Source organism: Manihot esculenta, chromosome 4 (genome assembly GCF_001659605.2).
Source record: "Manihot esculenta cultivar AM560-2 chromosome 4, M.esculenta_v8, whole genome shotgun sequence".
NCBI classification, from domain to species: Eukaryota; Viridiplantae; Streptophyta; class Magnoliopsida; order Malpighiales; family Euphorbiaceae; genus Manihot; species Manihot esculenta.
In genome coordinates this window covers 703709-715913 of record NC_035164.2, presented here as the reverse complement: position 1 = coordinate 715913, position 12205 = coordinate 703709, and the positions used below count along the sequence as shown (strand labels likewise).

The 12205-nt window shown below is 33.8% G+C and overlaps 1 protein-coding gene across 3 annotated transcripts; it reads right to left on the bottom strand.

The window, feature by feature from the left end:
* Positions 1 to 1566: 1566 nt before the first annotated feature.
* Positions 1567 to 9431, bottom strand: LOC110612926 (protein HIRA). Of its 3 annotated transcripts, XM_021753786.2 has the most exons (10): positions 8542 to 9429; positions 6943 to 7218; positions 6385 to 6636; positions 5911 to 6308; positions 4766 to 5780; positions 3678 to 3882; positions 3305 to 3545; positions 2906 to 3028; positions 2638 to 2755; positions 1567 to 2337 (listed from the first exon to the last, which is right to left on the bottom strand). In XM_021753786.2, exons 1-10 carry the CDS (start codon positions 8647 to 8649, stop codon positions 1942 to 1944), a joined length of 3132 nt encoding a protein of 1043 aa, XP_021609478.1. In that variant the 5' UTR covers positions 8650 to 9429; the 3' UTR covers positions 1567 to 1941. The 3 variants fall into 3 exon arrangements, 2 of the variants coding, with proteins under 2 accessions (XP_021609478.1, XP_021609479.1); XM_021753787.2 differs by lacking the exon at positions 8542 to 9429 and having other exon boundaries at positions 6385 to 6639; positions 6943 to 7084; XR_006350423.1 differs by lacking the exon at positions 1567 to 2337 and having other exon boundaries at positions 2729 to 2755; positions 2906 to 3054; positions 8542 to 9431.
* Positions 9432 to 12205: the final 2774 nt, after the last annotated feature.

The following is a 12205-nucleotide window of genomic DNA, read 5'->3' as shown; positions in this document are numbered from 1 at the left end:
TATAATTAATGGTACCTATAAAAAAATTTCAGACTTTTTATTATTTTAAAGTTAAAAAAAATTTAAAATCTATTAGTGTTTCAAAAATTAAATATTTATAAATTAATTATAATAAAAATAATAAAATAGAATAATAAATATGAAAGATATAATATTTTATTATAAATAAATTAATTTATTTATAATAAAAAGATTTATTTTCATATTTGTCATTCCTTAAAATTCAAAATTTAATTTTGAATATATACATATTTTTTTTTAAAGAAAATAAGTTTTTTTTAATTTTGAAATCTACCCATCGGAGCTAATCGGATTGAATAGTATCCAAAATCCTTGGTGTTAAGTTATTTATTAGATAATCGAAAATAAAGAATTTTAGATACTATTCGATCCGATTAGATCTGATGGGTAAATTTTAAAATTAAAAGAAACTTATTTTTTTCAAAAAAATATATGTATATATTTAAAATTAAATTTTAAATTTTAAGGAATGACAAATATAAAAATAAATTTTTTTATTATAAATAAATTTATTTATTTATAATAAAATATTATATTTTTCATATTTATTAGTCTATTTTATTATTTTTATTATAATTTATTTATAAATATTTATTATAGGTGCCATTAATTATATAAATTTTTAGATTTCTCATTTCAAAAAAAATAAATTTTTAGATTTTTATAATAAAATAAAATAAAATAAAATAAAATAAAATAAAATAAAATAAAAAATATAATGTTATATTATAAATAAAATAAAATAATTAATATTTATAATAATATTAATATAATTTTTATAATTATATTTATATAAATTTAATATATAATTAATTAAATTATATAACTAATAAAATAAATATAATATTATATTATAAATAATTAATATTAATATAATTTTTATAATTATATTTATATAAATTTAATAAATAATTAAATAAATAAAATATAATATAATATTAATTAAATAAAAATAAAAAGTAAAAGTGCGGAATACCGCACTTGAAATGTGCGGTAATACATTACCGCACTTTAAAAGTGCGGTAATGTACGGAAATGTTTTTTTTTTTTTTTTTTTCTTCTACCGCACTCTATGAGTGCGGTAAGGTCTACCGCGCTTTTAAAGCGCGGTAGAGTCCATTTTCACCCTGATTTCGGAAAAAAAATTTTCTGAACCAAGGTTTGAGAATTTTTTTTTTTTTTTAACTTGAATAAGTAAAAAGCCCAAAAATATATAATATTTTTTGCAAACTTGTCCAGTAGAAGTGGACTACTGTTTAACGAGGAAAAAGGACAGGTCACCGAATCATTATTACAACATGGACAGCAACATAACATTAACACTATTTTGCAAACTCCATCTTCATCTTCCTACAATCTTAACATTAACATGGGCCCATTCCTAGCACCAGCAACCAATCTCTCAGGCTCATTAATTTCTAAACAACCAAAAGAGTTAAGCCAGTTTGGTCACCCATGAAACAATTCTGATGCCCAACTTGTGAACAACAACAAAAGAGAAGCATACTTTTCATATTGTCTGCAGAAACAGATGAAGATGAATGCTGTTGAAACATCTGAATTTTAATTCATAATCTGCATGATATTGTACAAGAAAATAGCAAAGCGTTCACCAAATTGATTACAAAAGCTATAGTTGGCAAGTCATACAAAATGTCCATTAGCTAAATTTAACAGTGAGATTTATCTGTTACCATTTCCATGAGCAACTGCAATGAATGACTAAAGACATGCGCACCAGATATACTCGCATGCGAAGAATTCCTCGTTGCAAACACCTTGGAAAGTCTCTGTGGAAGGAAGCCATTGATGGTGACATGCATGCACCTGTATCCACTTATGGTGCACCGCACCATTGCCTGCTAAACCTTTTTTTTTTTTTGAGATAAATCCTATTGGTCAGAACTCAAGAGGTTGCATTTAAGAACCAGTATCTGTAGCTGGTGAGTCCGGAATAACTTGATCTGTCAATATCTGTCCCGAATCCACTTGATCACTGGCTAGTGGAGTAGAGCTGGTTTCATTTACTGTGATGGGGATAGAGCCCTTCTGACCTGTTGCTTGTAAAGCAGAGTTTGTTTGATCTGTCAGTGGTGGAGTGCTCTCTTGATCTGTTGCAGACTGATCAATATTCATTTGATTGGTTTCAGGTTGGGATGTTGCTGGTTGCGTTGAATTCTTTTTATCGAGGTTAATTTCAGTACTTTCGTATTCAGACAGGAGATCCATGAATTCGTTGAGTAAACGCTGAACTTTTCTATTTGATGCCATCGAAGGAAGAATATCTTCTCTCAAGAGTTTATGTTTTTTCACTCCCTGCAAAGTGCAGAACAGTGACTCAGACAAACCCATTTTTTACTCGATGTTAGGTAAGGGGGGGGGGGGGGGGGGGGAAGGTGCTGTCCAGAGTGAAAAAACAAACAAGAATAAACCCAATCTAACTAAAACTTGACAAAGAGGAAGAGATGGTATTTGAAGCAAATGACTATTGCAAAACTCTTGGATCACATGCTATTAACAACAATAACAAAACAAATATTGCAGAACCCCATCGTATAACTTGAATGCTTAGAAATGCACGTTATCCATTAATAGAAGATGTAAAGTAAGCCTTACAAGCACACAAGGATCCCAAGCCAAATTCTTTGCATCTGAAGATGTAGATTCAGCCATCCCAGTAGGAGGTCCAAGAAAACTTTCACAGACCTCTCGCAATCGAGACTCATCCGCTTCTCTGCAAACGAATTTTTTTGTCATTTTCTTATACATTTTTCTTTTCCTAAACAAATTTATAGATGCATCAATTCACTCGATTAAATGCTCATTTGCATCATTAATACATGCATCAGCGGAAAATTGAAATGCAAAAGGGTCAGATGAAAACCTAGCTAAGAAGCGTATGTATGACAGAAGGCACTGGCGATATTCATTTGGGGACTTCAAAGCCAGAGAGGATGCCAGCTGAGCCTCTAAATGAGCTCGTGTCTGCACTCCATCATCTGTCACCCTGTAAAACACATAACAGCTAAAGCTCTAGAAGCAAGTTATTTTAACCAGAAACTTGAAGTTTTGAGAATTAATATCCACAAGCAGAGATATCATAAAAGTCGAAGATAACAAGAAAGGAAAAAATAACTTAGTTTCATTCAAATTTTTTCCATAAAGCAGTACAGGATAATTTCATTAAGGCTTCTATGTTACTATCTCTTCTCAGTATGCTTATGGAATCTAAGATATAGATCTTTTAAAATCCAACTTTGTCAATCAAAGGTTAGATAAATACCTGCTCCAACCTGGTTTTCTGGCCAAATATTTCCTAACATCCACCTGTAATGCAGCCAACTCACCACTCTGAATTGAACCCAAATTCCAGGAGCTAGAAAAATTTGAAGCAGGGAAGCAGTCATCTGCCACTCTCAGCCAACACATAAGATTCATGTTGAACAGGAAGGCATGGCGTGTGGCCAAAACAACAAGAGGAGAACCAGATTTTGACAACTTTGCAGATATAACTTTAATTATTCCTGAAATTACAATAAAAAATCAGAAAATGGACACAGAATTGGCACCCCACCAAACAAGATGTTCTGGGCTGTGAACTCATTACTACAAAAGATATTAGCAGTGGGACACGAAGATTTCACAACATATCTAACCTTTTGCAGACGAGTTTGGATCTGAAGCAACTAGAGAGGACAATGAATCCTGAATAAGACAGTTCTGGTTGAGTAAATCCCATACATATAACAATCCCTTCCTTGTTACCAGTAACAATTTCCAGCACTCGTCACAATCTATAAAGGTTGCTGCAGATCCCATCATCATAGTTGGCATGGCACGCCTACCGCACTTTGTGTAAACCTTTTCAAATCATAAACAAAAAGGTTATGCTACAAGTTATAATGCTCGATCACAATGTTGAGAATGTTCGATTACCTTTCTGTCACTTACATGATAATTTGAATCTGAATTAAAACACCATTTTGAATTGTACTGGCCAGCAACGTATTAAAAGAAAAAACATATAAAAACATGAATACACATTTTAAGCACTACAAGTTTTCTAATTGGAAGTGAGATGGCAAGAGGCATCTGACTAAATAGAACTCTCAAAATGCTGTGTTTAGTGGAATTTGACCAGAACCAAATCCATCAAACAGTAAGGAACTGTGGACGGATTACAGGGAAGCTTAAGCTTTGATTTTCAGTTCCAAGCTGATACCCCAAATCCGCATTCCCAAAATCCAATTCCCTGTATATTACAGATTTCCCTTAGAGGCTACTAACTTTTTCCACTTGGTGAAATTGTCTAACAAAAACCCAATACCTTAGCGGAGGCCATGTCACCCTCAAGGTACATTTCTTATTGGCAGATCAATTGATCTTACAAAGAACATGCTCATCAATCAGCATTCACTCTCAACAATTTTTTGAAACCTCTGTGCCTTTTGTTCTTTTGAAGGGGCATAATGATGTCCCCAATTGATTTAGGGCAGCCAGCAGCCTATGGTACTTGCAATCATATTAAAAATAGGGTTCTAAAACAACCAATCATTACTGGCTACTTTCTGCAACACTCCTGTAATTTGATTACAATTGTGAACAAATTCTTTTTCATATTGCAAATTCGTAAAAATTTATACTCTTTTTCTTTTTCCTTCTTTACTTGGCTCTAAAAACAGTTCAAAAATAAAGCTTACCCATTTAAGAAATATAGATTACTTTGAGAAAGACTATTTCTCACCTGCAGACATCCATCCTCACACCCAACAGCCCAGAAGTTTGCATTTCCAGCTAAAACTGTGACTTTTCCAGAGATCCTATCCGACCAAAGAGTTTGAGCACCCCTTGTGCAAACAATTTCAGTTTCTTTCATCATACAGGTATTTCCCACCCCAATAATGTCATTTACAGTATGCTCTCTAGGACGAGCTTCCAAGCAAATTGGTACAGTATCTTCCCCCACTTTTTTATCAAATACCCTAATTGAAAGAGGCGTAGTATATGCAGTGGAGGAACTGGATGCCTTCACACTTCCAGACTGCTCCACGTTGATGCTACCATCTCTTCCTGAAGAGCCCAGAACCTTCTCAATGACCAAGCTATCTGTGATGGTGGCCCTTGCAGTGATCCCAGATCGATCTTTTGAATCAGAGCTTCTGCCAAATGTTCCCCTCAGATAACCTTCTCGCAAGCCACCATCAGCAGGAATTACCCCATTTTCATCCCTTCCATTATTACATGCCACAAGAGGGAAGTCAAGTGCTTGAGACTGGACTCCACCAGTAATTCCTTCTTGCTGATTGGGCAAACCTACTGCTTCTGGAATTATCCTCTTTCTGCCATCAGGACGCCTGTATTCTCTTTGTTTCACAGGACTCGAAATTGGAGCAGAACTTGCCACTTTATTCTTGCCATTGCCAGCAGCTCCCCCACCCTTTTTTGCATCCTCAACTTGCTCAGAAGCCTTTGTTGTCACCCCCAAGTCAACAGAAGATTTCACAGGCATCTGATTTTGTTGAATATCTGGCACTACTTTTTTGGCTGCTGTCTGCTTGGCTGAAGCTGCTTCAAGCAATAATTGTGCTGGGCTCTCCGCCAAGTTTGCCTGTCGACCTCTGACATCACCATAACGACTTCTCTTTAGCTCATCCAGCTCAGCGTCACTCAACCTATGTCCTAGCTCTTTCATGTCAAAGTGGAAAGTAGCAACTGTCCCATCCAAGGAACAGGCAAATAGTGAATACCCATCAGGACTCCTGTCCCAAAAGAAGATAAAGACAATATATAAAAGAGAATTGTAGAGATGGGAATAAAAAGGTGAGAATAACAACGCATCAAGTATATAAATTATAACCAAAACATTCATATGTTTTTTAGGGAAGTTACCATGACAAATCTACAACACTCTGAGTAAAGAAATGCTTTGCCACAAAAAGAGGACGTGGACTTGCAGTTGTCCATACAGTTATAGTGCGATCCTGACTCCCAATAGCAATAACGTTATAAGGCTGTGATTCTTTCCCTCCAATCTTAGATGCCCCATTTGCCCATCCAACTGGTGCAGCTTTCACTTCCTGAGAATTAGCAAAATTCCTTCTAAACATGGAATGGTTAAATTTCACCACAATAATGGGGGCATTGTGTCCTAAAAAATCAAACGTGGCAGCCCATTCCCCTCTCTCTAGAACAGGTGCAGAATGCCTTGGCTTCTGGAAACCATGAGTGGTGGTTATGAAATGACCACAAGGAGACCATCCAAGCCGCCTGAAAAATGTAGAACCAAGCTGGAAAATACACTCCAGTTAGTATGTAAAAACCCAAGTGAATAAATTGAAATTTATAAACAAAGGAAAAACATACTGATTTTGCCCAGTGGCCATCTGTTCTGTGGGCCAGACTCCAGTCGCTTGTCCGCCATATGATAACTGTCTTATCATCAGATTGACTTGCTATGAAGGAGCCAATAGGATCCCAAGCTACTCCTTTAACCAGGCTAGAGTGACCTCTAAGAACGGCAGTGCAAATGCCATTGCTCATATTCCAAATATGGACAGTGTTGTCCAAACTCCCACTAGCCAATATGGAGTCATCTGGTGACCAATTAAGATCCACCTACTTCAAGCATGGAAAACAACTCCTTAGTTAGACGATACCCAGAAGGGCAATCATAGATTAGCATCATATAAAGCAACAAAAATAAAAACATTTTTTTTGTCATCTGTTTAAGTCCTATGCATATAGATGAGAGTCAAACTTATAGGGGACACATCTACAAAAGTCGCAAAAGTTTATCCGTCTGAAAAAATATGATAGCACTAAAATATAAAGGATATACACAGCGAAATACTCAAAACAAAGTGTAAGATTGAAAGAATTCTCTTTTAACTAGTGCTCAAGCATCCCAATATATTCTATTACCACGTCTGCAGTGTGCCCTCTCAAAGTCATTGCAACCTTCCAGTTCTCAACATCCGGTGGCTCTCCGCTGCCAAACTCAGTGGTACCTGAACCAGGCTTCCTTTCATGAACTAAAATCACCTGATCATCAGACCCTGATGCAACATACCGGCCATGCTTAGCCCACCTAACACAGTTGACAGATCCAAAGTGATCTCGGAGCGTTGCAAGAAGCCTTTGCGTTGGTTCATTATTTTCCAAGTCTCTGCTAACAGATTTCATATTCCATATCCTAACCTGCATTTGATTAAGGAGAAAAAAAATCTGCTATAGTTCTTTTGAGGATAATAGATCATATGACACCATTTGATAAATGTAACATTATTTTGTTTGCTAGCTACAGTCAGCAGTGATCTGTCCACAAATAGCCACTGGAATTGATTGTAAAGTTTTTTGATAATTCATTGTTGAAAATTTTGTGGATAGATTGTAGAACAACCAATAAAGACATCTATAGTTTCTTTGAACATATCACATAATAAATTACAGCTTTCTCCTAAATGTATAATGAATCGCTCTCACTTCGCAAGTAATATTTTAGTACTCACAACTACATGTATCAAGCATTAAAATCTTTAACATGCAAATCATAGAACTTTTAACACAATCAAAAGGAAAAGATTTGAAATGAAGGAAAAGAAATTATAGCAAGGCTCCATTAAAAGTCCAAAAAAGATAAACTTTCCTGCTCAGCAACTTCAGCATAATCTCCTGTGCTTTTATATTATTAGAACCAATTCCATTAAGAATTTAATTCTTATATTGCAATTTCTTAAATAGGTTTAACTCCTTTCAGCAAGCATTTAACTCCAGTCAGCAAGCATACAACTGTTTCTATAAATTTGCCAAAACAATTGCCTAATTCAAACGTTACAAAATAAAACAAGTAAATGCAAAGAAATAATTACAAATGAAACCCAAAGGATTACAACATATATGTGCATGTGTGTGTGTGTGTGTGTGTGTGTGTATATATAAGAAAATGCATTTCAGTCAATGATTATGTTTAAACTTCAAGAAGCAACACTATTTCAAACAGAGATATTTATGACTCGTACATTCCCCTAGAGGAAAGTTCTACGAGAGAGATACTACAAGATAAAACAAATAGTAGCAGTGCACTCGTCCAAGTTAGAATTGCATCATGAAATTTTGAATTGCTCCGATGTTTAATTTTCTAAGCAACCAAAACAGGAATAAAGAAGGCAAAACGTCGATCAACTAAACCCACCGGTGGCATTGTGCAAAATTAAGCTATGTTTTTGTTTCCTCTTATCCCTCGTTTGACATGATTCATTTTGCAAGAAAAGAATTCAAATAAATCTACCAAAATTATGCATAATTTCATTTTCTTTAAAAATGAAAATTTTGTGAGTTAAAAAAGAAATGAATTCTTACATTTCAAACAAGAAATGTGATAGAAAAGAAATGAATTGAATTGAATTGAATTCCTGTGGGATCTTTTGATTCCAAACAAGAATGTTAAGTCTAAGAATTATATTAGAACTTTTCGTGCATTTTTTGGCAACAAGCAGAGAATTTTAGAGATGAGGAGCATACCTTGTGGTCACCTCCACCAGTAGCAAACCTGAGACCACCAGGTTGAATGTCAATGGAGAAAATCTGCATTCCCTCATGCCTAACCCAACTGGGTTTCTCCGCAATCATCCTCCTTCGATTGTACAAACCCAAACAGCTCCTTCGGCTTTTTTCGCTAAAAACCCAGAAAGGTATCAAATTTCATAGTTTTTCCAAACACTGAAAACCCTCAATTGCATTAGAACCACAGCCCAGTTCTTCTAGTTTATTGTAGACCAACAAAAAAGAAGAGCACGCAAAAACTGTAGTTTTACAACTAACAAAAACTTAAACAAGTGAAAATCCAAACCTAGAAAAGAACTAAAACCGGACAAAGAAGCTCCTTCTAGCTTACTACTTCGGAACCTGCTAAAAAAGGTAAGCAAGATCAGGGTTTTCAGGACAATTAATGCCCTAAAATTGAAGATGTTACAGTGTACAGCAAGCAAAGAATACACCAAATATTTCAGTTGCCCAAAGAAAAAAAAAATCTGTCTGGTTTCTCACTGGAAAAATTCAGAGTTTTGGGAACTAGAAAAACCCTAAATTGCTGTTCAAAAATTTTAAGGAAAAAAAACCCTAAAGCTATAGTAATTGGTGAAAAAAAGGGGGGGTTTTAAGTTTCAATTAAACCTAATTTCAGGGTTTTTGGACAAGAAATGACCTAAAATCAATAAAATTGAAAGATAACATTCTTTTAACGGTCAAAAAATCTAAAGCCCAGAAGATTGTGTGAGAGTTTTTGAGTGTGGTGTTGGGTTTTCTTTTAAGATATGAAACAGACTGCAAAGGGCAAGAAAATTGCAGAGAAAAAGTAAAAGAAAAGAATCAGAGCAACACTAAAAATAATAATGATGAAAATAAAAAAAGGTTAGATTCGTAGGGAACACATTGGTGAATTTTATATTTTATTAAATTGGTGAGTTGCAATAAATTAGAATTTCTTCCTTTTTATTTAATGGGCTCTTCACCATTAGAAACATTAAAGTTTGAGATATTTAAAAATTAGAACACTCAAATCGAATAATTACATATAAAATTATAGTGTTCCTGATCCATAATTTAAAAGTGTTAGAAATAGTACCGGATTGGATATTTTCGAATATTTGATTTAATCGAATTTTAATAGGATAGATTTATGTTTAAATAATACTATTCGTTGCGGGTTCATATCAGATTTGATAGTATTTGAATCCGTTAATATAAATAATTAATTTAATATAAAAAATATATTTTATAATAATATTTATAAATTTTTTATATATATATTTAAAAATTAAAATTAAAATATATTTTAGAAATATTAAATTTTTTATATGAAAATTATTAATAAAAATATTTTTATATAAATTATTAATTAAAATATATAAAATTAAACGGTTTAAAGTTTTAATCAATTCAAAATAAATTTAGTTATTATTAATATAAATCGGATTTTGATTTTAATAGTTTAATTTTCATACATATTCTATTCGTTTACTTTATTTTTATTTTACAATTTAAATTTAAATAAAATAAAATAAATTAGTTTCAAATTAAAATTTAATTATTGTTAAGTATTATTAATTTGTCTAGGTAAATAACAAATCAAAAATCTTAATTTCAAAATAAATTACGAAGCGTTAATTGTCTTAATATCCTTTTGTTCATTAGTAGTTAAATTATTTATAAATTAGCATAATTAAAGCTTGTAGACTCTTTATCCTATTTAAAATTTTTAAAAGAAAATTTTTTATTTTATTACTTTTTTTAATGTAAAGTGGATATTCCTTGTAAATAATGTAGCAAATGATATTTAATTACTAAATAAAAGCCTTCAATGTTGATGTCTAAAATTTAATAAGAAGTTGGCTAAGAGTATACTTTGGTAAACTTAATTTTTTCTTCTCCTCTGCATTTTTTTTATTTTTTTTCTCTTTTATTTTTTAGTAATGTGTAATCGTGATCTTACATTTGTGCCCTTTTGTGCCATTTCCTATTGTTAGGTGGGCATTTAGTTCTATCCAGCATCACATGGACATGATCATGAATATCACGGGCTTTGTTGTCCCACGAAACTAAAGGATTATTCGTGACCAAATCCCCTACATATAGGCCTTCACCCAGCCCGGCTTATCAAAGCAAGTCCAGGACTTGTACATGGAGTAGGTCCATGTATTGGGCCCTAATAGAGCTAAGCTCAACTTTTCTAGCGCGGACTCGGCCACGTCCGGAACGTTCACGGCCCGGTTGCCATCAAGTGCCCCTTTACCCGCTTATTAATTATTTCATGATTAATGAGAGGTAAACTTCGAGAATCAAATTATTAGCACGCGACTCTATGAGAATTCTGTCAAATTGTCTATTATTTGCTTTTATCCATTTCAAACTTACACTCTTGCTTTTTTGCCTCTTGCATTGCTTCCGTTATCTTATTATGCGTTGCTTCCGTTACCTTATTCTTTCTTTTCTCTGTAATCTATAATTTTCTCCTCTCATGGTTTTTATTAGAATTCCTGATGTAGTGGGTCTGATGTCCTCTGTTACTACGACTATTCTGACACTACCATCTTTAGAATTAGAGCTCTTTTGTCTAATAAACGAACCGTTCTCCCCTACCTACCGCTAGCATGTTTGATAGACGCTCAGCAATGGCGTAACTTGAATTTTTTTATTAAACAGCACAACTTCGAGCTGACCTTCCCTTTTACAAATGACGATGAGGTTGGCAACAGGGGATTGTTGTTATCTTGTGCTCCCAGTTTGCTCTTTTAATTTTTCTAACTTTTAGTCTCCGTCTCCGTCTTTGTCTTCCCTTCTGGAAACTCTTCTCCACGCAGTAGTTTCTTTCTAACTCTTCACTCTCTCTGACCTCTCTGCTAACTTAAAAGAATAGCTCTCAGCCCCATCATTCTTGATAAACTCCCTCACTACCTTGCCTCTAGCTTGGATTGTCAGCTCGTTTCTCTGACTAACTTCCCCATCTCTATTGTTTGTCCTCCTACTATTCTGTTGGGCTATATAATGGTTCAATGTGGGTTGGAGCTCAATGGTGTAGAGCCCTTCGGCTACAGGTGGTATACTCAATGGAGTATTGAGCCCTCTCTGTTGGGAAATCCTGAGATTATTGCAACCCAGTTGCGCAGCGAAAAAATAAAATCTATGTTGATTTCCTTTTCTAGAATCTAAGTGCTTCGTTTAATTCAAAAGATGGATATGAGACTAACCTGTTAATCTCGTCAAGAAGAAACAATGCCGGACTGATGGTTATGCCTTTTCAAACGAACACCCTCTATGGTATCCACACGAACGTCTTCTATCCTTCTAGAGTGCTAGCTCTCTCAAATATGGATAGATTATGTGTTTCACAATCTGCAGCTATTAGACTGAGTTTTCTCAAAACGTCGTCAACCCCCACAATTCATAGTAGGAGTATTTATATATTTCAGTCTTTTGTTTTCCACCAACTCTTTTCCTAAAAGAGTTAGTGCTCAGAACCCACTATCACAATCTTGCAGATACTCAAATATCTTATGTGATAGAGTCATTTATCTGTAACACTTACAGATAGACTGCAGATCTTTTAAATATTATTATCTCATAATAATAAATAATTAATAATAATAACACTTTATTATTATTAACTATATTAATAATTAATATCAAT